The sequence below is a fragment of the Sorex araneus genome, chromosome 5 (genome assembly GCF_027595985.1).
Source record: "Sorex araneus isolate mSorAra2 chromosome 5, mSorAra2.pri, whole genome shotgun sequence".
Lineage (NCBI taxonomy): Eukaryota > Metazoa > Chordata > Mammalia > Eulipotyphla > Soricidae > Sorex > Sorex araneus.
In genome coordinates, this window is record NC_073306.1 from 82,045,935 (window position 1) to 82,072,304 (window position 26,370).

General features: G+C 49.4%; 1 protein-coding gene across 1 annotated transcript in view; it reads right to left on the minus strand.

The window, feature by feature from the left end:
- The window catches only part of BCAR3 (BCAR3 adaptor protein, NSP family member), a 128,754-nt gene extending 105,321 nt beyond the window's left edge, over positions 1-23,433 (minus strand). Inside the window, exons 1-2 of the mRNA XM_055140512.1 lie at positions 23,261-23,433; positions 13,409-13,733 (exon numbers count right to left, since the gene is read on the minus strand). Of these exons, the coding sequence (XP_054996487.1) occupies positions 13,409-13,722 (314 nt within the window). The 5' untranslated portion in view covers positions 13,723-13,733; positions 23,261-23,433. The remainder of the gene's footprint in view (positions 1-13,408; positions 13,734-23,260) is intronic.
- Between the last annotated feature and the right edge of the window lie 2,937 nt (positions 23,434-26,370).

A 26,370-nucleotide genomic window follows, 5' to 3' on the forward strand; every position in this document is an offset into this window, starting at 1 on the left:
CTCTGACTCCCATTGGGTTTGTTGTTTCAAAATATTCTGACTCAGCATTTGGTTTGTTTCTTATTTCTATCATTTGGACCTACTAATTATTTTTCCAAGCAAGAGCTACCTACCCATGTGATCTTTATGTCGATACTATTGTCTAACCAATTTTTAAAAACTGGCTACAATAGCACCCTAGACAGAGCCTAGAACTAGCTTCCTACATGATCTTCCTGCCCAGTGCATCTCACCTTATTCCAATCATGAACCCCTTCCAAAGTCGGTTTCTTTCTCTGGATCCCTCTTCTACTAGCTGCCACCCTCGTTTTAAGTTATGGCCCACCAGTTATGCAGTTTTTACCTGTGTCGCCTTTGATATATTTCAGGGGCTCAAAGGGGTCCATGTCAGACTGCCCTACCTTTTCTCAAACTCTACTCTGATCTCTCTCAAGAATGCCACCAATGACTAAAAGTTACAAACACATCATCTCAACAGTCCAAAAGTCCACAGTCACCACAGGAAGGAAAATTAATTAATCTGGTGAGATTTGCTTTTGGGGAAGCCCTGCTAATTATGCATGGTACTGCTTCCTTCACCAAGTATTCCAAGATCATTGTCCTTATAATCCTCTTTAGAAGCTGTCCTGAGTTGGTTGTTAATCTTATCATTTTATAGATAAAGTTATCTCCCAAGTTCCCTTTTGAAAATTAAAATATTTGTCAGTTTTCACCTCTCCCAAAGGTCTTTGTGAATCCAACATTGCTCCTCTCTCAGCTTCTAGGTCTTCCAGTCTTTGGAGGTCTCTCATTGGGTGGGTAGCCTCTTGTCACAGTCTCACCAATCTCCATTAGCAATGCTCCTTCATTTGTATCCTACCCTTTTCAATCAGACAAGCAATCTCCTTGACAGAAAATTTTAAAAGTTGCCAACCCAGGGCTGGAGCGATAGCACAGCGGGTAGGGCGTTTGCCTTGCACACGGCCAACCCGGGTTCAAATCCCAGCATCCCATATGGTCCCCTGAGAACGGCCAGGGGTAATTCCTGAGTGCAGAGCCAGGAGTAACCCCTGTGCATCACCAGGTGTGACCCAAAAAAAATAAATAAATAAAAAATAAAAGTTGCCAGCCCAACAGAAACTCAGCACTCTGCGTTCCGTCCCTTCCCTTTGGTTTTTTTTTTTTATTGTTCCAAATGTAACTTCTGAATGTTCTTTTTGTTACCCTGAGAATGCTTCAGGATCCTCTGCTCTCTCGCCACACTTTCTTTCATGGCCTGGTGCCACCCTCTCTCACCTCCCTTGTTGCAAGGTCCAGCCTTTCCCAGATCCATCTGCAAACTCAGGCCAGCGATGAGGAGGTGGGAGCACAGAGAAAGTAGACCGTGAAGGAACAATTATCCAGAACATACGGCTTGTCCTCAACTGGTGAACAAAAACATGAAATGTGAAGACTAGAACGATCTTGAGAGATCAAGAACTCAGAATTACCCGTGGAAGCCGAGGGCAATACCCAGTGGTGCATGGTGGGTGGAAGCTGGGTCAGAAGCAAAGGAGATGGAACAGGTCAAAACAGGTATCTCTTTCTCCTCAGGCTCCCCACAGGGACAAAGCCATCACCCGTCTCTGATCCTCTGGGACGTAGGCAGTCTTCGAAATGCTTCTGGCTCAATAATCAGAAAGGTCACACTCCCACGGCAAATAAGGACTCAGTTCATGAGGGCTGAGCACACTCCTTATAGCTCCTTAAACACAAGAACCATGGGTAGTCTCCAAGGCCTCCTCCGAACTATCCTCGGGCTCATTTTAGTTGTCCTTGAACCACACTGCTTTTTGAGAGCCTCAGGCCATGGGGCTGTCTAGCTCAATTCCCTCAACTTCGAGGAACTTTCTTTTTATAAGTAGAGACTGTCCAAGGGAAAAGGACTTTCCCTTTCTGGCTAACAGATCCACAGGCCAAACTATACCTAAAACCCCTGTTCCATTCACTTGAACAGCCAATGATAGCTTCTAGGGACGCATTTTTTATTTTTTCAATTATTTTTACGGAAACACTGTGACTTACAAAGTTGTTCGTAAGACATTTGTTTCTTCAGGCACTTATTGTTCCAACACACCAGTGTGACCTTCCCTTCCCTCCACCGATGTCCCCAGTCTCCGCTAGGAGTGCATTTCTATCTCACCTGACAACATGGCAACGCTTGATTTGTGTGTTCACCAAAGGCTATGAAACTGCCTGCTCAGTCAGATCAGAACAACACCATTTACACGGCCTGTGGATTACACAGGAGTGGATCCACACAGAAATCCATGTACAAACAGTTTCAGCAGGGTCCTGGTTTAACCCGTGCTCAGCAGAATTCTAGCGACAGGCCTTAAGCTCAGAATCACGATGGAGATCTGAACTTGGCAGCCATGGGTCAAAGTGAATAGAGCAAGAACAAGAAAAACTATATCAACGCCAGTATGTCTCTTGGCAGGCGGGGTGGGTCTGAATCATCAGGCTGCAGACTCAGCCCCAGCACAGCACTTTTGATAAATGCAAAGGCTTAGTTAAGCTGGTATCTGTTTGCCCTTACTCCATTTCTCCAGCTCCCCTTCCCCACCCCCTCCTAAAGGACAGTTTGGGTAAAAGTTTCATCTCAACTAATTCAAAGGCAGAGCACACATGTTTTGAATTGGAGATAATGCCCTCACAGCTGCTAGAGGGAAATATTTCACCCAACTAAACAGATATAGAAGCGCATGTCCCTGACCTGCCATTCAACACAGACCCTAAGCAGCTACTCCCCCAAACCTTAAGTAGCCATAGGGGCTGGGGTGATAGCACAGTGGATACGGCGTTTGCCTTGCACACGGCCGACCCGGGTTCGATTCCCAGCATCCCATATGGTCCCCCCCCAAGCACCACCAGGAGTAATTCCTGAGCACAGAGCCAGGAGTAACCCCTGAGCATTGCTGGGTGTGACCCAAAAAGCAAAAAAAAAAAAAAAAAAAGTAGTCATCATCCCTCGGGCAAAAGCCAAACATCAACTGCAGCTGCCCTTGCACACTGTGTTCTGAGGAACTGGCCAGGAGGCCTGGGCCTTGCTATGACAGACCAAGGAAACTGTCTGCTTTCATCAAACCGAAATGTTTTATTTTAAAAAAGGGGGTGTGCAGAGATAGTACAGTAGGTAGGGCGCTTATGTTGCTCACAGCCAATTGGGTTCAATCCTTGGTATCCCATATGGTCCCCCAAGCCCCGACACAAGTGATCCCCCAGCACAGAGCCAGGAATAAGCCCCAAACGCAGCAGTGTGTGGCTCAAAAACCACACACACACACACACACACACACACACACACACACACACCCACCCCAAAACCAAACCAAAACAATTTTGTTATTTTTTTGGCCGTGCCAGAAATCAAAACCCAGAGCCTCACACATGCAAGATAAGTGTTCTAACCACTAAGCTACATCTCAACCCCTCAATCACAAGTATTCTTTCAAAAGCTGAGTCAGAGCCAGGGATGTGACTTGACAGCAGAAAACTTGTCCTGCATGAGTGAGGCACTGGGTTTGTTCCCTGGCACCACACCCCTCCCTCCCCCTAAAACACTGAATCAGAACTTGCTGTTCTTTCAAACTTCTTTTTTGCCTTGGGAAAGAAAATCTAAGTTTCTTACCATGATAGACCAGCATTGTCCTGAAGACGGAATGTAAGAGACAGAAAGATAGTATACAGTATAGGGGGTAATGGGTGGGGGGAGCGCAGGCAAGAGAGAGAGAGAGAGAGAGAGAGAGAGAGAGAGAGAGAGAGAGAGAGAGAAAGTGTCTGCCATAGAGACAGGCAGGGGTGGGGTAGCAGGAGGGAAGCTGGGGACACTGGTGGTGGGAAATGCACACGGGTGGCGGCATGGATGTTAGAACACTGTATGACTGAAATCTGACCACAAACAGCTTTGTAACTGTGTATCTCAACGGTGATTCCAAAAAATAAAATAGCATAAAGGATAAGTCACTTGTCTTGCATATGACCAACACCAGTTTGATCCCTGGAACCCCATATGCTCCCCATGAGCCCCGCCAGGAGTGATTCCAGAGCACAGAACTAGGAGCAAGCCCTGAGCACTGCTGAGTGTGCTCCAAATCCTGCCTGTCCCCTACCCCAGTCAAAATAAGAAAAAGAAGACTGTAAAAAGAAAAACACACTTAAATTTTCTAATAGCAAAAAAGAAATAGGTGACAGTAATGATAAAACATTTTAAACCAATATTCAAATAATATTCCTTCAATATTATTTCAACTGTCACTGTCATCCCACTGCTCATCAATTTGCTCGAGCGGGCACCAGTAACATCTTCATTGTAAGACTTGTTACTATTTTTGGCATATCGAATATGCCACGGGTAGCTTGCCAGGCTCTGCCATGCGAGCTAGATACTCTAGGTAGCTTGCTGGGCTCTCCGAGAGGGGCGGAGGAATCGAACCCAGGTCGGTCGCGTGTAAGGCAAATGCCCTACCTGCTGTGCTATCACTCCAGCCCATTTAAACACAGTAATATAAAAATAATAAGTCTTTCCTATCAAATATCCCGGTGTTCTTTCCTCTAGGGAGGCCATTCCTCAACCAGAGTCGAGGGGCACAGGACTTACTGCTTGTCTTCCTTCTCACTGGGTTTTCAGATTTGTTGATGTACTTGTCTGCAGACTCCCTTAACCGGGCCTTCCCTAAGGAAGGACCACATGGATCTCCCTCACCACTTGGTACCCGGCACCCGCCACAGTGCCTGGCACAAAGCCAACACTGTAAATATCCGATGAAACGGGAGCTGTGAGCTGAACTGCTTTTTCGTTTGAACCGAGTCAGCTGAGACCGGGTCCGTGAATCTGGTACAACACGTGGCTCCGACAGTACATAGTGAGGCGCTCAGACCAGTAAGCGGGTGCAGTGGCCAAGACACTGCCGCGGGGCAGCTTAGCGCGGCCCGAGAGTGGGACTCCAGCCAGGCTCCATCTACACAGGGGAAAGGTGCTCTGCAAGAACCGAAGCCTTGAACCTGAGCTCAGGTCACACGTGGGATTAGGAATGTCTCCATGCCAGCCTTCCAGGAGGAAGGAAGGCCAGACGCCAACCTCCGAACCCCCTCTCTGTGCCAGGAACTGAGCCTGGAGCCCTCACATGGCATTTATTTGACCTTCGAGCTTACTCCAAAAGGAAGTGGATATCCAGAAAGGTAAAAGAATCGCCCAAGGTCACAGAGCTCCCTGGCCCACTGGTGAGAATCGGCCTCACCGCTGGCACTCTCTCTGCAATCAGGGCCTGCATTCACACCCCAGCAAAGGCATCCGAGGCCCTAGACTCAAGTGAAAGAGACTCCACTCACTCAGCTGAGCAGGAGAATAAAGTTCTGGCGATGTCGATGGAATACTATACAGCTATTAGGAAAGATGAAGTCATGCTTTTTGCTTCTAAGCTGATGGTCATGGAGAGTATCATGCTAAATGAAATGAGTCAGAGAGGGACTGACACAGAATGACTGCACTCATTTGTGGAATATACAATAACATGATATGAGAAAAACACCAAAGAACAGTAGAGACAAGGGCTAGGAGGATTGCTCTATGGTGGGAAGCCTGTCTCAAGAGCTTGGGGAAAAGGCAACTGGAATAGAGAAGGGATCACTAATCAATGATAGTTGGACGGATAGCTAGGAATGGGAGATGTGTGCTGAAAGTAGATAAAGGACCAAATGTGATGGCCTCTCAGTATCTATATTGCAAACCATAATGCCCAAATGTAGAGAGAAAGACAGAAATTGTCTGCCATGGAAGAAGGGGGAGGAGTGAGGTGGAGTGGGGGCCGGTTACTGGGGACATTGGTGGTAGAAAATGTGCACAGGTGGAGGGATGGGTATTCGATCATTGTATGACTGAAACTCAATCTTGAAAGCTTTGTGACTGTATCTCACGGTGATTCAATTGAAAAAGTCTGGGGCTGGAGTGATAGCACAGTGGGCAGGGCATTTGCCTTGATGCGGCCAATCTAGGTTCGATTCCCAGCATCCCATATGGTCCCCCCGAGCACTGCCAGGAGTAATTCCTGAGTGCAGAGGCAGGAGTAACCCCTGTGCATCGCCGACCCAAAAAGCAAAAAAAAAAAAAAAAAGTCCCGGTGATGGGATCCTTGCACAGGAATCTTGGTTCACACAGCCCTGGCTGCACACAGGCTGACTCTAGGGTGAAAGGATTCTCAGACTTCTAGAACTGGCAGATAATAACAGCACGATCCTTAAAAACAAGATCTTTGAGACCAGTTTTTAGTGCCTCTAGACAGTGAGTGTGGCCTCCGTTCATCTGGCCCCCTCAGCCTGCCTTTTTGGTGCAGCCCAGGGGGCCCACAGCAGGCTGCAGGCGGCTGAGGCCCATCCATCTAGGGGTTCCGGCTCAGGGACCCTTTCCAATCCACAAGGGCAAGGACAACTCTCCAGTTTGCATTTCTGACTGGCTGGGACAGTTCCCAAATCCACATTTGACAAGGCTGGCCACCGCTTCTGTTTGCAACACCTCTTAGCATCTGCAGAGGGTGTGAAAAACTCCCATTGTTGCTGGCCCTAAGAAGGCGCCCCAAGCCAAGCTCAGCTTCTCCCAAAGGCAAGCCTGAATCCTGAGCCACTCTGATTGAAAGCAAGAGTGGCTGTGGGGTGGGGGGGAGGGCGGAGACAGCTCCCCTCACAAGGTCTGCTTTGTGCACTTCTCTCATCTCGATCTTGGTCTTGGTCTGTGCTTGGCAATCAGCAAAAACAAATACCCTTTCGTCTTTTTTCATTTTTTTTTCTAGAACAGCTGAGAATGCACAGATCATTGGCGTTAGGTTCAAATCATCCCTCTCAGAAGAGGCTTTAGGACGACTGGCAAGGCAGCTGCTAATATCTAGCATTTCTCCTTCCTGGGGCTCCCTCATCTCAGGGTCAAGGGAAGCCCAAGCCCCCAGCAGGGGCTGAGCTCACCTCTGACCCCAGGCTTCTGCTCTCAGCACACCAAGGACTGAGGGTTGCAGCAGGTCCCCTTCCTCAGAATTCACTCACACTCACACCATAACCACCACCCACATGATAGCTGCGTCCAATACAACTCCAAATACACCCTGAACTTTAAAAAACATGAGAACTCGGTGCACGAGCTGAGATGTGCCCCGTGACAGAGCAATCGCCTTTGCTTGTAAGAGGCCCTGACATGGCAAAGGAAAAAGAACAGCAAAGCACCTGAGACTGTCATTCCACTAACTCAAGTGAATCTCTTAGATATTTTGCACTTTCAAATCCAACCCTCTTGTGTGCACTAATAAACTGTCAATAGACAAAGGGCAGACATCCTCACTGACAGATAAAATGCAGAGGTTTGCACACAGGGCCTGCACGTGGTCGAGCCTCCTTGGCGGATGAACGAGTGGCCGCCTGTCTGGGGGAGGAGCATGCTCATTAGGGAGGACGCTGTTCTCGAGGGCGCAGTGCTTCTGCGGAGGAACACATCGAAACCGTTGTCCAGATAGGAGCACAGTGAGGTCTCTCTATCAGAGAGATATTTGGAGATATTTGGAGAGGATCTGGCATGGATTCCACACGTCACACTTTTGCTTCAAAGCAGGTGCCTACACCTGGGACATCACCCAGGCTTTTACCCTGGGAAACTGCAGATCTTCAGGCCCCGGTCAGTGAAAACACCTGTGCCCAGACAGCCCCACTGGTGCAGATGAATGAAGTCACTATTGTCCTACCACATGCTCCCCCAGCACAGAGGCAGAAGGAATTAGGCCCACAGCAGCTGTTCCCTGGAACATGGGCCTCCCCAGCCATGCGAGGGGGTGCCTAGCCTCCAGCCCCCTGGCATCACTGTCCCCTCTCGGCTCCAGGAGATTCTAGACTCGAATACCGAGGCATCCTGGAAAGGAGCTGGGAGTTCACCGAAGCCCCTGCCTTGCATGCATGAGACCTTGGGCTTGATCTCTCTTGCTGCCCAACTGGACTTAGGGTGATCCTCACAGTTCTATCTGTTGCCTGCGGTTCCCAATTTCAGGTCATGTCACACATACCCGGGTATGAGCACCAGGGAGACCCACCCTGCCAACACACATACCAGCACAACCTGTGAAGTGTGCTGGACCCAGAGTCAAGGAGGGTTGACCTCTCTAGTCACTGCAAGGACATCAACAGAGGCAAGGAAAAAGGGTAAACTCATCCTTGAAGATAAATGCATGAACACGTGGAGGTTGGTGCTACCCTTTGTGTTGACTAAGTGACATGCAAGGGTGGTGTAGGCCAGTGTCGGAGCGCTAAAGTGGCAGCAGCAGCGTAAAGCTGATGGCCAGAGGAAATCCCATCCACAGCCTGCTCTGCTTGCTTGGAGTCTGTCCTATTCCTTCCCGCGGAACAAAGGCTCCTCTGTGACACGGAGCTGCAGGTTTAAACCTCCCCTGGCTTTTCTCGTTGGCCACCTTTCAAAACCACAAGTACATCCAAGGGCAGCCAAGACACCAGTAAACCCTAAAGATACGGTCTCTGAAGGAGAAACCAGCTCCGGCCTCCAGGCCTGCCTCCGCCTGGCTCGAGGCAGCCAAGGCACTGCTCTCCCCCAGAGGGTGTCCAAGCAGCTAGATTTAGACTCTGGGGGAACTACGCGTTCCTCTCTGGTGAAGTGTAGGGGAGAAGTCACGTGGCTATGACATGTTTAGAAGACAGCTTCCTACTGCACGTGTGTGAGAAGGGAGAGCACTTCTGTTTGGCCGGGGCCTCCGACAGAGTGGAGAGCCAATTAATGAAGGTGAAAACAAGGTAAAAGTGAAAGAAGGGCAAGTTACTGGGTGTGCTCACTTATCAATTGATAAAGAATATCAATATCAACACGGCAGGGGAATGTAAAGCATCAAAGGGGGCACACTCCCAGATTAGAGAGATGGAAAGGCCAGGGAAGGAGAGGAATGAAGGGGGAAGTAAGAAACATAACAATGCAGCCAGGGTCGGGGGTCTTCAGCGGATCATTGGCGTGGAGGTGAGGGATCTGTGTACAGCTAAACCACCAAGCCCACCACGACTGTAAGCACGGAACCCAAACTACAATGATTCAACTTGAAAATGTGCCTACAAGTACGTGGGTGCAGGTGTGGGGGTGAAAACCTGAGGTCATGATGGAGGAACACTGACGCTTGTGGTCAGATTGGAGTGGGAAGACCGTAGGCCTGAAATTCTATGGTTGACAACTTTAACTCATGGTTCCCATATTAAAAAACAATTTTTCAATATAAAGGAGTTTTTCTAACCAAGTAAGAATATTTGTTGGGAAGCAGCACCTTATCAGTGTTTCTCTCTAGAAGGTTCTCTTGGAGTGTCAGGGGTTGCAGGTGAACATTAGGTCCGGGCACTCCCACAACCTACTTCAAATTCTCACTGTCAGCATGCCCATACCAAGCGTAATGGAAGCCAGGGCTTTTAGACTTGACATCTGGACAAGACAGAGTTCACTGAAATTAATCCATAAATTCATTATGAAAACAATAAGAGGCCAAGCAATAGTATACTTGAGAGCTGGGAAGACGGGAAGACAGTACAACGGTTAAGGCGCTTGTCTCGCATATGGCTGTAGCCCACTCCTGGTTCGAACCTTGGCACCACAAACGGTTCCCTTAATACCAGACGTGGCCCTGAGCAACACCAGGTGTGGCTCCAAATCACAAATAAATAAAAAGTTTACTTCGGGTGGGAGGGAAATCAAGGGACCAGCGAAACAGCTCAAAGGGCTGGTACACAGGCTTTGCATGTGGAACCCTGGCACCATCTGGTTCCCCCAACCCTAGCTTAAACACTTCCCGCCAACACCATCAGGTGTGCCCTATCCTATCCCCTCCAAAAAGAATCAATAATCTTGTTATAGGTAGACCTAACTAGTCCTAGCCAGTTGGCTTTTTCATAGCTCTTTTGCATGGTAAGAGCTTAATTCAGAACACAACCTACTTCTCCCTGCCAGCCTGTTGTGGGACCTGAAGGCAACCCCACTCTGGACCCTCCAATTCTCCATCTGATACCTTGTCCCCAGCTTTTCATGATGTTACTTGTTGACATTATAGCTTCTCCAAAAAGGACCTGGCAGTGCCTACATTCATAAGGAATGCTTGCAAGGCTCCCTACAGAGACGGGGGTACATTGAACAACTCAAAAGTGGGGTTCCTCAGAATACTTCTCAAATGTGGTAGGTAAATCTATGACTAATAGGGCAAGAGGCAGGGAAATAGGCCTGTATCATCCTCTGACACAGAGGCACGTGCTTTGTCACTGGGTCAAATTGTGAAGGATAATGCATTTGTCACTTCCTGTATTCGTTTTAACGAGATCTCTTAAGTCTAGAATAAATAAATGGGTTGAGGATGTAACTCAGCAGAAGAGTGCTTGCCTTGCATGTGCGAGGCCCTCATTTTTGCATCCCCAGCAAAAATAAAACAAACAAACAAACAAACAACAACACCCAGAGAAGAAAAAAAGACCTGTGAATTTAGATCAACCTATCTCTGAATCATCAACAGACCCAAACCAGCCGTGTTTGCTCAGAGTGCCACCGCCTGGACTTCAAACTCAGGACTTGTGTCCACCTTCCACTAAGATCTTTTCCAGAGATCTAACCTCTGTCCATGTCCCATTTCAAATCAAAAGGCTTTGAACTGCTGGCGGGTTGACCATTTGGACCTGGAGTGTTTATCAAGCACTTCCTTAAGATAGGAAGGGCGACTATTGCTACCAACCTCCCCGCCCCCCACCTGAGTTCCCCCTGCAAGAGCAGGCGCCCAGCCAGGACCTCAGAGGAGCTGGCCACTGGCTGTAGCAGCTCACAAAAGATGTCCTGCTTGCTACAGAGCCGCATCTCACACAGGAACAGGGGTCACAAGAAGCCAGATTCAGAAGGCTTGGTTCTGCCCCACTGGCTCTCACAAAAAACAGCCTGCCTTGGGGCTGACCTGGACTGGCCAGAAGTTATTTCACTCTACTGCCTGCAGGCTGCCTGAGAGAGGGAATCCTTTGCCATCTCTGCTGTCAGCTCCAACGCCCTGCAAGTCACACACACCACGCCCAGGAACACAGGAGCCAGAGGAGTGGCTTTACCTGCAGGCCACTTCTTAGCCTCTCTGAGCTGGGAGGTAGGTCCCAGCCTGAGATTTAGGAGAACAGTCCGAGGCTTGTTAATCTCCAAGACCCCCAGGGGAACCTTCTAGTAAAATGCCAACCACAGCTCAGGGCTCTTGAAAAGCTTTCTACAGAGAATACCAGGCCCTCAGCTTATTTCCTCCTTGCAACAATAATTGTGCAACTACAACAAATGCCGAACTCTTGCCTGCAAGAGCTCTCTCCCAACTGTTCCTCGCCAACACTCCAGTCACGGCCCACCCCAGCTTCCTGGAGGGATTTTCAAACCTGCCCAAGTTGCTGTCCCTCTATCTCCTCCATCGTATTTATTACAAGTGGCAACTGTCTTGCCTACTCACCCGTCTTTATTATCTGGGTCGTTCACTAGAACGTCCTGCCTGGGAAGACAATTTGAGATGTTCCAGTGCTATCCTGTTAGTTCACCTTCAACCCCCGCCCTCTCCCAAGGCCAGAGCAAAGGACCGGACCCCTGTGGCACTCAGACCCTTTTCCATTGGAGACCAGCCCCTCAGGGAAGCTTCTGGAAACTTCCTGATGAGGCACCAGCACTTATGGGAAGGAGCAATGTCCTCTCATGAATGGGGGAGCTCATGGAGTACATCTGAACACATCAGTGAGCCTGCATCAAAGAGCCTTTCTTTGCCAAGAAGGACAAAACAAGAAGCCCCGGGAGATACAACAGAAGACACTGCTCCCTTTTCTGCCTCACAGTATCATGTGTTGTTGATCTTCTGCCAAAGGAGAAGGAGTGCAGAGCCCCTAACCCGGCTCTAACAAGCAGAAACCCTAATGGTGAGAGCCACTGCAAGACCAAAGAGCCCTGCCAGCCACAGGCCCAGTCAGCTTCTCAGAGGGCAGAGAGAAATCAGTTCCTGTCCCAAAGCATTCTGGGACTGGCCTGACTTCCAGCCCCACATTTCATGTTAGCCGATGGATAAATAAATACAACAAGAATCAGGTCCCAAGTTATGTAAACTCTTGCATCTCTATAGAATTGGATTGATATCATTCAGAATCTGGTATTACGATAAGAAATAAGCATGTGCTTTTCTTTTCTTTTCTTTTCTTTTTGGTGGGGTTTGGGATGTTGGGATACATCTGGTAGCGATGTTACTTCAGGGGTCACTTCTAGATCTGAGTTCAGAGATCATACCTGCTGGTGTCAGGGATCTAACCAAGGTCAGTTGCATGCCAGGCAACTGTCTTACCTCCCAAAATCTCTCTCTAGCCCTTAGTTGTGTTTCTTTTTGAGGGACTGATGAGAGAGGAAGTTGGCTTTTAAAAAAATACTCCCAAGTTCTTCACACACTTTCTTCTAAGAAAACTTTTTTGATCATTTTAAGCAGATTATTCATAAGAAGCAATATAAAATAAATTATTTAGGGACTGCTATTAGGGCAGGGTTGGGTGGTGGTTGGGAAAATTCGAAATAATGGTGGTAGTAAAGTGTAATGTGGTAGGATTGGTATTGTAATATTGAATGTAATAAATTATTGTGAATGGGACCAGAGTACATGGGTAGGACATTTGCCTTCCACACGGCCGACCCAGGTTTGATCCCCAGCATCCCATATAGTCCCTGGAACATCGCCAGGAGTAATTCCTGAGTGTAGAACCAGCAGTGGCCCCTGAGCATTGCCAGGTTTGGCAAAAAAAGAAAAAAAAATTATTGCAAACAACTTTATAAAAAAAAAAATACTCCCAAGTGGACCAGAGCCACTTGAGCAGGTAGGGCACTAGCCATGCATGGCGCTGACACAGATTTGGTGCCCAGCACCACATATGGTCTTCCAAGGCCTGCCAGCAGTAATCCCTGAGCACAGAGCCAAAGTAATCTTTGAGCACTACTGGGTGTGGCCCCCTCCTTTAAAAAATACTAGCAAATATTAAATGATATTAAGAAACTGTTCGTTCCAGGTGTCATGTTTTTAACACTGTGTACTTTTTAAAAACAAGAGCTCTTATCTTTGAAAGACACACATCAACACCACTGTAGATAAGACCAAAAAAAAAAAAAAAAAAAACCAAGGTGTGAGGCTTGCTCCAGAGCAATAGCAGAAGGAAAGAGCATGCAGATCCTACCAGCACAGCAGACATCCTGAGCTGACAGTTTAAAGAATGGATGAAGAGCCCAGGGAAGGTCATTCAATATGTGGCTCTACTTTGCACACACCGGACATTTTCCTTGCTAAAAGAGACTTCTCTGAAAAAGCTCTTTAGGACACCTCATTTTCACTCCTGCAATGAAAGCCATTACCTGAAGAAGCTTTCGCCTTGCCAGTCTTGCGCAGGGTTCTCCTGGATGACTTCCCGGAAGAGGGGGGAGAGGTGCCGCGGGGATTTGGAGTGGGGCAGGGTTGCCAGGACGCTGAAGTGATCGCAGGACCGGAGAGGAGGAGGACCCTTCTTCTTCCGCGGAAGGGTGCCGTGTATGGACACGTCCTGATAGGCATCTGCACGGGGCTCGACGGGAGGCGACTTGCTGCTCAGAAGGTCCATGGACGAGGCCAGGGGGAACTGGTGATTCATGGGCATGTTTCTGGGAAGGCTTGCAAACTTTCCCGCGGCCATGGTTGTTCGCTCTAGGGGAGAAAGGGCAGAGAACAGGTATAAAATCTAAGCAAATCCCAAGCACCGACTTCCTAATGACTGAAGTGGAAATAGACCGCGTGAAGAAAAGACAAGGAAATGCCTCAGGAAGTATAATCTAGGCAAATGCTGCACAACATCCATCTCAGTCAGATGGAAGCCTGAATGGGAATTTACTGTCACCTTCTCTCTCTGAGCCTCCCAGGCACTAGATCCGCCCAAAGAAAAGGGCAAACAGCCTCTGGGGGGCACATGGGCCGTCTCAGGAGGACTGCAGCTGTTCCACGCGAATGGAAAAGCACAGTTCACACACAGAAAAGGTTTCTGAGGAAAGGGTCGAGGTTTCAGCCACAAGCGCATCAGAGAAAACATTATGAGGATGTTAGCCAGCTCCATTCCCCCTCCGGAAATGGTCAGGGCAGGGGGAGATGACTGGGATTCCTGAGCTGCCACAAAGCCCAGAGTGCCAGGCCAGCAGACTCTCAGGCTGAACTTCCCGCCAACCACCTGGTGTCGCTACATAAATCAATATTCTCTAATTAGCGAAGATGGCCTGGGTCAGAGGTCAGGAGCGGGGTCTGTCCTCCAAACACCAGTTGGCTCAGCTGCTGCTGGCCTAGGGTGGGGCTCCATGGCCACTGGAGAAGACGGAAGGCCCGTTGCCACCAACGGAGGTGGCTGATGCACACGGGCGCCTGCCTAGTTTGAGAAGAGAAAGGAGACAAACAGGAGGGGCTGGGGAGGGGCGTGGGTAAAAAAGGGAAACCGGTCCGTGAGCCTGCGTGTGAAGGAGTCCCAGGAATGGCTCCCAGCTATGATCACCGCAGAAATGTTCCCCCCAGTGAGTCTGCAGCTCGCCCCCTCCAACCACCACCAAAATACGGTTTCTACTAAACCAAATGATACAAGGTCTTTTGGTTCGTTTGAGGGTCACACCTGTCAGTGCTTGGAGGCTAGTTCCAGTGTGGTGGCCAAACCTGGGGCTCCCCCACACAAAGCCTGTGCTCACGCCCTTTGAGTCATCTCCCTGGCCCCGATACAAGAGTATTTCGTTGTTGGTATTTTTGAGTCACACTTGGCAGTGTTTGAGGGGCTACTCCCTGCTCAGTGCTCAGGTGACCAGGCAGCAGCTGGTTCTAAACCCAGGGCTTCCACTGGCAAGCCTGCACTCCCGCTCTCTGAACCAAACCACCTCCCTGGCTCTGAGCCAAGGTATTGTTACAGCCTATAGAAGAAAGAGCAGAAGCCTGCTGGAGTGAGGGCTATTCCGTGAGATGTGGAGGGCCCAGAACATGTCCCATTAGTCACGATAGCAGAGTAATGTGGAAAACAGAGCAGCATGGCTGTGCCCCGGGTGCTCACTGGCTGCCCCTAAACTTTGCTGCTAAGAACAAGTCCTCGAATGCATCCTGCAGCTCCCCTTCCTGAAGGACCCCTCCCACTGCCAACGACAGGGGCTCAGAGTCCGGGAATCACTCTGGATGGTCAGATCCACAGAGGGACAGAGGATGTGGCTGGAAGAAGCAAACAGCCAGGCCTGGAGCAGGTGGCAGGTGGGCAGCAGGGCCAGCAGGGCACAGGCTAGCGCCCCTGGGACGAAGACAGCAGCCTGCAAAAGAACCTGGTAAGCGCCGACCCCTGGCCCCTGCTCTGACGAGCGACAGAAATGCACGTGGGTCGGCCCAGCTGAAAGCAGACCCTTGGCTCCAGGCATTAAAGCCTAACTCTGCTCTCTGTTCTTTTGCCAAACCAGGGTGCTGACTCTGCTCAGGTGAGCATTTCTGCCCGTGGTAATTCTGGGGTTTCTCTGCTCGACATCTAATTGGGACCACACAGAAGGCCTGGCTGGCAGCGGATGCAAAAACAATAGGACTATGAGATACCACCAACTCCCCCCAACACCCACCCAGGCCTGGCCAGTACCTGGCACACTGCCAGCACTAGATGAATGTGAATCATCATGATTTAAAAAAAGAAATAAAACTCCCAGCCCTTCCTACATAGCTATCAATGACATATGCTAGTGACCCCCCCCCCAATACACACACACACACCCCTAATCACTCGTGCCTCCTCAAGCTGTCCATCTTCCTAGACAGGTCTGGATCATTTCAATGCAGCCTGTTGACTTAGTCTATTTCCAGGCAGGTATGATGTCCCCCACCCCTTCCAGTCTCCACCACAGCCACTCTCCTCTCTGCTTGCTCAAAATCCTGTTAGCTTTCAAGACTGAGTCCCAGGGCTCTGGAACAGTGGTTTTCCATCTTGAGCCCTCTCGGACTACTCTGTGGGCCAGCGCTGAAAATCACTGCTCTAGAATGCCAAGCAAGCTTATTCCCTATCAGTGAGGGATGCAAACACTTTCCCCTCTAGCCTCCAACTCGGCAAACAGGAAAGAGACCAGGAGAAACCCAGCTGCCTACATCCTGGTCCCTGACTGTACACCCTGACTGTATTCCAAGAGCCTATAACATGACTCCATCAAGAGAGACCTTGAACATCCTGGAGGAAAGGAGTCTGCCAGAAAGTCATGGGTGGAGATGAAGGACTTGAAAGACAGAGCATCGCAGAGGAACGACTCTGAGAGAATCCACTGCATGGACGGGCCCTATGCACTTTAGAAACCACGAGTCATGTGATGTGGCCTGAGCGGGGCCACCTGGGTGGTGCCGGGTGGGAACAGGCAATGCGGTGCAAGGGATGAACTCAGGTCCTCCTGGATGCAGGGCAGGTGCTCAGCCTTGAGCTCTCTTCCTGCCCCCCCCCCCCAGCTGATCATAAAGCCCTGAAGGCTGCAAACAAGAGTCACTAGGTGCTGAGAAGGCCTAAACGGGGTGCAGAGTCATGTCTGAACCAGTTGGATAACTGGTGAATGTGGAAAGACAGAAAGAGATGGGCAGGTCAGCCAGGCAAACAGTCACAAGCCAGCAAGGAACGAACGCTGGAAACAACTGAATGAGGAACTCTCACCTGGGGCACAGGCCAGGGGAAGGGACAGAAGGGGCAGGTCTGGGGGGAGGGGTGGACAGTGGATGCAGAGCCCTGTGAAAGGTGCATGACAAACTCCCCAGTGGGGCTGGTGAGGGTGAGGAGCTGGCGGTTCACCACAGGAGGCTCAAACGAACTGGCATGTACAATGAGGAGCCACGACAGTCACTTGCTGTTTTTTTTAAAACTTTGTTGCTGGGAGATGTGAAGAGCAGTGACAGGAGATAGCACACACCTACCATGCATAAACTCTGAGTTAGCTCCCTGGCCCTCCTGGGCATAGCCCCTGTGGCTCCCCTAGCGCCGCTTGCCTGAGCACACCACACCGCGGCTGAGCACTGAGTGCAGACTTGTCCCCCTGGGCTAAGCATCGCAGGGAATTGCAGGGCATGTATTCAGCCAGCCACAACCCTGGTCCCTGCAAGTTTGAGGGAGCCTTCCCAGCTGTGTTGGGGCACAGGGGTCATTCCTGTTATTAACTATGCTGATGCTCGGTGCTTTCGCCCACAGATGGCGCAGAAGCCCAGCGGTGCTACCCCCAGCTGGGCTGGGGGCTGGACCTGAAGTCCATGCGTGCAAGGCATGAGCTCCACGTCTTTCAGCTCTTTCCCCAGCCCAAGGATACAGATTTTTAAGAGTCATCAACTTAAAGGGAATATTTAAACCCAAGGATAGAACCTTTAACTTATTATTATCAGCTATAACAGATGTGAAAAGTACCTCTTACCCTAGCGGGAACCATTCAGAATCTATGAATGATATCTCTGCTCTTGCCCACCCTGGCTGCTTTAAGTCTGTAGGGACCAGAGCAAGAAAAGTGTGCTGGAAACTTAGAGCAGTGCCCCTCAGCCTCAGAAGAACCCTCTGGCAAGCTGTTAAAAAATCTTAATTCCGGGGCTGGAGAGATAGCACAGCGGGTAGGGCGTTTGCCTTGCACGAGGCCGACCCGGGTTCAAATCCCAGCATTCCATATGGTCCCCTGAGCACGGCCAGGGGTAATTCTTGAGTGCAGAGCCAGGAGTAACCCCTGTGCATCGCCAGGTGTGACCCAAAAAGCAAAAAAAAAAAAAAAATCTTAATTCCCCTGGGGCTGGAATGATAACACAGCCGGTAGGGCGTTTGCCTTGCATGCGGCCGACCCAGGTTTGATTCCCAGCATCCCATATGGTTCCCTGAGCACCGCCAGGAGTGATTCCTGAGTGCAGAGCCAGGAGTAACCCCTGTGCATCGCCAGGTGTGACCCAAAAATAAAATAAATAAATAAATAAATAAATAAATCTTGATCCCCTAGTCTCAACCTAGACCGGTAAGATTAGAATCTCAGGGGGGGGTAGGAATAGGCACCCATCTTTTTAAAGCTCCCCAGCAATATCTAATGTGAAGCCAGAGGTGAGGATCAAAGAACATGCAAATCTCTTTGGTACTGAGCAATTTGGATTTGTTTATCTGGGAAAAAGATGAGAGTGGTAATGAGAATGGCAGAGAAGGAGTGACCTTGGGTCAGGAGCAGTATTCATTCTCCTGTTCAACACACATGTACTGTGTGAATGCTATGCCAGAGGGTGAGGACAGAGGGTGACACAACTGTCCTCATGAAATGAATACTCTATGGCAGTGACCACAGTCAGTTGTGAGCTGTGATTCTCCAGAGATGGGGCAGGGCTAGAGGAACCAAGTGGTCAGGAAAGGCTCCACTTAGGAAGGGATGAAGAAGCAGAGTTTACACCCTGGAGGGATGGGGCCAGAGAGATTGTACAGCAGGTAGGGTGTTTGCCTTGCCTGCTGCTCACAGGGGTTTGATCCCCAGCATCCCATATTGTTCCCCCAAGTACCACCAAGAGTGATTCCTGCGTGCAGAGCCAGAAGTAAGTCTTGAGCACCACCAGATGTGGCTTCAAAAGCAAAAATCAAACAAAAAACACTGGAGGGGAAAGATGGTTCAGGCTGAATCTCTAGTGAGTTCTCAACTATAAATGAACTAGAAATGCACAGGCAGGTTGCTCTCTCCTCTATAATTTGTTGCACTGACCTTGGGATTCTCCTCCCCATCTCCTGAGCCCCCATCGAAACGCTGCCTTGTCCCAGTGAGTCACTTGGGAAGACCGGCTCAATTCTGGACCTGGTGTCAAGTTTAAATCAGTCCAACAGTGGGGGAAGAGGGCCCAAGCCCACTTTTGACTTCAAAAACCAGAACTAAAAGTGGATTTTTTAAAGTGGGGCAGGAGATAGAAGGGGGTTGGGGCTATGTGAGTGTGCAGCTCATCAAAAGCTTTTGTGTCACTTCATTTTCTACTTAAGCTCTGCCTACTTTTCCATTTTCCAGACACACAGGATTTGAGGGGGGCAGGGGGGTTGGAGGGTGGGATCAAAGGGATGAAAGTACATGGCATATAGTTCGAATCTAGGTTTAAGGTAAGGACTTTACATTTTCACAGAAAAACCACTTATATTACCCATGTGCGTGTGTGTGCGAGGGCATGCTCGCGTGCGTGCGCACACACACACACACACACACACACACACTGCATTACAAGTAGATGGGTCACAGATATTCAAGTCATTCATCCTTTTGCAGATAAGAGAAATAAAGTTTCCGTATGTGTATTTCATATTGTGTTCTAGGGCTTAAAGTGTACCAGGGCTGAGGATGTAATAAACTCGACAAGGTCATGCTCCTATGGGGCCTACACTGCGTGGGCGGGCCAACCTATGACAACAGAACAAACCCAGTGGGGTCTCAGCTGCAAAGAACATAGAACAGAATGGAGTAATAGAACAGGCTGGGTAAGGATGGCCATTTAGATAAGAGGGCAGTCTGTAGAGGCCTCTCAAGAGATCTCAATGTCATCAGACCCGGGAAGTCGGATGGCGGGGGGGGGGGGGGGGTGCAGAAATCAGTCAAGAGAACACTGGAGGTCCTTCAGACATGGAATTCATCAAAAACAAAGGTCTCTCGGGTGGGAATATGTGGTTGGAAGAGCACAGTGGAACGAAGCCTAAATCTCTATGGTCTCTGCCTCCGTGTTTCTCCCCTTGGAGGTATCTCTGTATGGAAGCCCCGGTCATCACGCACATCTTAGGTATCATTTGATTCTTGAAAAATATGAAGCAAGGTAGAACTCAGAACCTAGGTTTAAAACCAGACACAGAAGAAGTTCAATCACCCATCCTGCCAATAACTTACCAGCTATGTGGCTGGCAACAAGTTACTCAGCCCCTATTCCATGGGGTTGCTATGGAAATTGAAAGTGACCATGCATGGACAGTCCTTGACTTAGAGCAGGCTCTCAACAAACAGTGGGACCATATTGGCTCACTTGTCATTGAGTCCCTATTAAAAGGAGTACCCACCAAGTCCCTGCTCTGGGAAGGCTTCTCCCGGAAGGATGAAGAGGGGAGTGGATTTTTCTTGGGGAGGGGGGAGACACCCCCCCACACACAAGCAGTGTTCAGTAGGCTTAGGGGCCCCACCAGGCATTCTTAGCTGAGTAAGGGCTCAGCACTAGTGTCCAAGGATGTGGTCTTTGGGCTTGTAATGCCAGAGGTACTCAGCCCCCCCACCCCATGGTGCTGGAGGCCTCCAGCTCTGTACCCAATGATGCTCAGGAGACCATGTGGTGGAGAGAATCAAACCCAGGTCAGGAGCTTGCCAGGCATAAACCTTAACTGCTGTATTATCTCCCAGCCCCAGAGGAGTTGTTTTTAACAATAAGAATACAAACAAACACTAAACTAAGTACATATGAACACAAACACAGCTTGTGTGCAGTCTTCAAAAGTTGGGACAAGGCAGGAGTTTGCTAAGGTGTTTGCCTTGAGTTCGGTTCAATCCCAGGGCTGCATATGCTGCATATGGTCCCTGAGCCCAGGACTGACCCCTGAGTCAGGAATAAACCCTAAGCATTCCTGGGTGTGACCCCATCCTCCCAACTCCCAATCCACAAAAGAAGAAAACCAGGTGAGACTTTTGTCATCTGACTTCCCCTCCATCTGTTAGCAGGTAAACATTCAGAATATCCTGACTCAGTCTCAAGCCAGATCTTGAAATATACACAAAGGTCAAAGACTGTCTCTTGGTATAAAAATATGAGGATCAAGTGAACATTCAGAGAGCTGAGTGTCTTATCAGGTCCAAGCAACTCCAATCTACATCCAGGCTCTGAATATCAGCTGCGCTTTAACTGCGGGTACACAAAGCAGTATACTCACTCGCTTTATGGAAGAAATCACAAAGAAAATGAAAATCACAGAAAAGGAAAGGCAGAGCTAAGAAACCCACTTGTTTTACTTCTATTTTTTTTTCTTTTTGGGTCACACCTGGCGATGCACAGGGGTTACTCCTGGCTCATGCACTCAGGAATTACTCCTAGTGGTACTCAGGGAATCATATGGGATGCTGGGAATTGAACCCAGGTCAGCCGTGTGCAAGGCAAATGCCCTACCCGCTGTGCTATTGCTCCAGCCCGACTTCCTTTTTTTTTTTTTTTGCCACTCCTGGCAGTGCTCAGGGAACTATGTGGTGCCAAGGATGGAAGTCTGGACCCTCCACATGAAAAGCATGCTCTCGGCCCAGGAGCTATCTCTCTGGCCCTGGTTTTATTTCTGAAATTAGATATATTTGATCCTTGAAAAATGGAGGGTTAGGGTAGCTAACCACCCTAGTTGAAAATCTGGTGTAATTTCCGATTCCCCTAAACTTGTTACAGTTGTACCCATTAGCAGGACGTTGATTTCACCACCACTACCTTTACCCCCAAACCTGGCTATGCACAGAGAGAGAGCTGGCACTCAGCATGGGGCGGGGTCCCCATTCACATCAGCAGTCAGTTGATTTCCTCAATGGGGAACTTCTGGAAATAACAGTTCAAACTCCATCATTCAAAGCTCAACTGTATTTTCAGGTTAAATCCCACATGGTCATTCCGATAGGAGCTTTACAAGCTTTCTATCATACTGTAAACTGAAAAACGTAACTTCCTGTCCTGCTTCTTTATGATTATGACAGGGACTTGACGGTTGGGGTTCAGATTTTATAACTCCTCTGCAGAGCGCCAAAGAGGGAGCGGGGAGGGAACAATGGCAGTATAAAACCGATTTATCCACTTGAAGTGAAGTTTTGCTTGGATTTAGGAATTAAGAATATCCCTTTAATTTTTTTTTTGAAGTTAACGTTATGATGTCTCGCCAAATGGTTGAAGTATGAATAATTCTTCCACGGATTGTATTTCAAGCAGCCCGGCGCGGGATTTACACGATAAGGGCCTTAAGATGACTAGCACCCATTGAACAAGCAGTGCTTTTTATACGGAGAGGAGATTGAGATCTTGGTTAGTCATCCTGGAAATGTCAGGCTTCTCGGGGACAGCACTGGAGAATGCCGGAGCCAAGCTGAGGGGAACCAGTCATGGCAAACTGTTGGGTTGAATGCCCTCTTGCACGCCTCTTTGTGCTGCCCCTGCGCCCCAGAACTGAGCTGGGACCGCCGAGCCCCGCCCCCAGCCCCGCAGCAGCCCCCTCCCCCGGGATTTCGGCTCAGGCCTTGGCAACAGGCGCAGAGATAATCCAACAGACCTTCCCTTTTGCCGGTGCATTTTTTCCCCCTGGAGAGTTCTGAGAAGCCTTGATGGATAAGAGTCAAGGTTTAAAGGAATCTCGGAACGTCTGGCTCTGCTTTATCGTCTCAGTTCCCGACGAAAGCAGACGCGGAGTTAGGCAAAGGGTCTTGCGCCTTCGCACCTTGCTTTAAGTGCACGAACACCCCCAAACAAGACTTTTCCAACCCCTCAAACCCTGATTGCACACGACCCAGCGCGTCCCTGCCCGCGCCACGGAGCACAGCGCCTCCCCAGGTTGCTCCGGGCTCCGGTACCCTCGACCTCTCCCGAGCTCGGGTTCCTACACCTGGTCGAGACAACGTCTTCACCGCCTGGGAGAAAGGGGAGCTGAGACGAGGCGCCCCCACGCCTCCGCTTCCCTCCCGGACGCACAGGCATCAGCACAACCAACTATTCATTCCTTTCTCAACAAAGGGAGAAGAGGGAGGCTGGGGGTGGGGGGTGTTGTCAACAATTACAGGGCGCAAGAACTTTGCTTTCTTTGCAAACTTTCCAAGACTTTGATGCAGAACGTCGCCTCCTCCATCCGAGCCCAGGGCTTCCTCCCAAAGCGCAGCCCCCGGGCCGGGAGAAAGGAGGGGACTGGGGCAAAGCAGGAGGGAAAGCAAGCGATGGAGGCCGAGTCCCGGGAAGTTGCCGCAGAAGAGCCGGGAGCAGAGATGCTCCCTGAGCGTCGCCTCCCGAGGCGGGGATCGGGGGCCAGTCTAGGGGGCCGCCCTGGAAGGTTCCCAGACCCCCCGAAGGCACCGATCCTGGACCCCCCCCACCACACTTTGCGGGGGGCGGGGAGGAGAGGGAGCGCCGGCCCTGCCTCGCCACCCCCCACCATCAGAAACAAACTTTCTAGCCGCGTCTCCAACTGGAGGGCGCGGCCCCCCGGCACGGCGCGGGACGCGGGGCGCGCGGCGGACACTCACCTCCCCGCGTCCCGGCTCCCGGGCTGCGGCTCAGCGGCCGCGCACGGCCCGCCCGGCGCCCCGGCGGCGGCTACTCCCCGGGCAGGGGCAGCGCATGGCCCGCGGAACGCGCCGCTGCAGCGACTCCGGCTCCGGCTCCCGCGCCCAGCCCGGCCCCGGCAGCTGCAGGCGCGGCTCTGGGCGAGCGCCGCGCACTCCGGCCCTCAAATGGTGATTTGCCGCCGCGCGGCCCCACCCCGGCCAGCCGATTCGCCTGGCCTCGCCGAACCCCCGGCGACATTTACATGCGGTGACCTCGGCCGGACCCTCCGCGGCCCGCCTCGAGTTTCGAGCCCAGGTGGAGCTCAGCGGAGTTCCTCGGGGTGGGAGTTTTCAGAGACCGCCTTCTCCTCGCCTCCCCGCTTCCCCGGGGGGTTAATTACCCAGCTGATCCTCTCCGCTCCCGGCACCTGGCCGGCTGCCTTTTCCGTTTCCAGGCCTTTGATGGGACAAAGACCCAGGTAACCACAAAGGAGCGAGCCAAGGGAAGAGGTAAAGCCATCACGCCCACCTAGACACAGGGGAAGTTAAAAAAAAAAGGGGGGGAGGAGGGAGGTGGAAATGGCATTTCGGCACTAGATGGCTTGGTGGGGTGGAACATTGGAGCCTACTAGAGGACTTGATTCTCTCGGGTATCAATAAAGACCAGTTGCGGAAGTTATAGTTACTGGCTTCGACCACAAACCAACGGACCCTAAGGAGAGAGTCCAGAAACAGACTTGCAGCGTGGCGTGGGCCCTTGATTGGTGCACGGGAAAGGACAGGTGTCTTCTGTAATTGACGCTGGACATTTCCATGTTTATCAGCGGAACACCCAGGTGGAGAAAAGAATCTTGACCCGTAATTCATATCATAGCGACAAATCTATTCCAATGGGTTGTTGGAAACGCTATAGCAATAAAACGATTCAAAGTAAATATTAAAAATATATGCATTGGTCTGGAGAGATAGTACAGCGGGTAGGGCACTTGCCTTCATGTAGCCAAACCCTGTTCCATCCCTTGTACCGCACTGGGTCCCCCGAGCCCCACTAGAAATGATCTCTGAGCGCAGAGCCAGTAAGCCCTGAGCAGCACCAGGTGCGGCCCCAAAACAACAATAACAAAGTTCATTATTTTTAATCATTAGCACTGTCGTCCTGTTGTTCATCGATTTGCTCGAGCACGCACCAGTAACATTTCCATTGTCACTGGACATTAAAATTAAGAAATCCCACTTACCAAGAAGCATCACAAGCCAACTCTCAGAGAAATATGATCCCTATCTACATTCAATACACTTTATATTGTGCACAGAATATATAAAGAACATTTACAAATCAATAGGCAGAAACTCGTATTGAAAATAGGCAAAATGTTTCAACAGATATTTCTCAAAAAAGCTAATAGTCACATAAAAAGGCTTCTCAAGTAAATCATCTTCCCAGAAATGCAAATTGGTTGCAATCTGATTCCATTTCACAGTCACCAGAATGACTAAAATAAGAGAACTTTGAGAACATTAGAGAACATTTTTTAAACACCTGCTTGGCAATATCTGCCAAAACCAAATTAATGTATAGCCCTTGACTCAGCAAGTCCATCCCTAAGTATGTATCTAGCAGAGGTCCATGTACATATTCACTAAAGGATGTGCTTGTTTCTTTAGAATTACCCCTCTCCCAACAAGTTACAAATAAATTAACTATGCTCAACAAGATGCATGACTTTTGAAAAATAAGCTGTTGAGCCAAAGAAGGTAAACACTAATGGCCACAAACTATACAACTCCATTCATGTAAACTTTGAAAACAGTTAAAAATGCATCAGTGATATTAAAGGTGGAGGTAGGTTCATAAGACAAATATTGATGGAAGGGGAGTCCAAAGAGGGCTTGAATGCAAGAAAAAAGTTCCTTTCTAGGTCTTGATGCATTATCTAGATGTGTCCTATTTTATAAAATAAATAATCCTTCATTTCAATAAAATTATTTGTATGCATTTTTTAACCCAATTTATAATTGTCAAAGCTTGTGTAATGTTAGGTGTGTTTAAATTGGACCATCATTTTCTTTTTTAAAAAACTTTTTTATGGAATCACTGTGAGATAGACTCTTACAAAGCTGTTCATGATTGGATTTCATCACACAGTATTCAAACACTCCTCCCTCCACCAGTGTACATTTTCCCAGCACCAGTGTCCCCAGGTTCCCTCCTATTATCCCCCACCCCACCCCCACCCTATCTGCCTCTATGGCAGGTGCTTTTCTTCTCTCTCTCTCTCTTTCTCTCTCTCTCTTTCTCTCTCTCTCTCTCTCTCTCTCTCTCTCTCTCTCTCCCTTTTTAGACATTGTGGTTTGCAATATTGTGGACCATCATTTTCTTTTTTTTTGTCAGTATGTTTATTTATTTATTTATTTATTTATTTTATTTTATTGAATCACTGTGAGATAGTTACAAGCTTTCATGTTTGGGTTACAATCACACAATGATAAAGCACCCATCCCACCACCAGTACACATTCCCCACCACCAATATCCCCAGTATACCCCTCCTTTCCCACCCTTCCCCTGCCTCCATGGCAGACAGTATTCCCCATACTCTCTCTCTACTTTGGGGCATCATGGCTTCCAACACAGACACTGAAAGGTCATTATGTTTGGTCCATTATCTACTTTTGGTACACATCTCCCATCCTGACTGATTCCTCCAGCCATCATTTTCTTAGTGATCCCTTCTCTATTCCTTCTGCCCTTTCCCCTCCGCTCATGAAGCAGGCTTCCAGCTATGGGGCAATCCTCCTGGCTCTTGTATCTACTGTTGTTGGATGTCAGCCTCATGTGATGTTATTCTATATTCCACAAATGAGTGCAGTCATTCTATGTCTATCTCTGTCTTTCTGACTCATTTCACTTAGCATGATACCCTCCATGTCTATCCATTTATAAGAAAATTTCATGACTTCATCTCTCCTAATAGCTGCATAGTATTCCATTGTGTAAATGTACCAAAGTTTCTTGTCATCTGTTCTAGGGCACTTGGGTTGTTTCCAGATTTTGGCTATTGTGAACAGTGCTGTAATGGACATACAGGT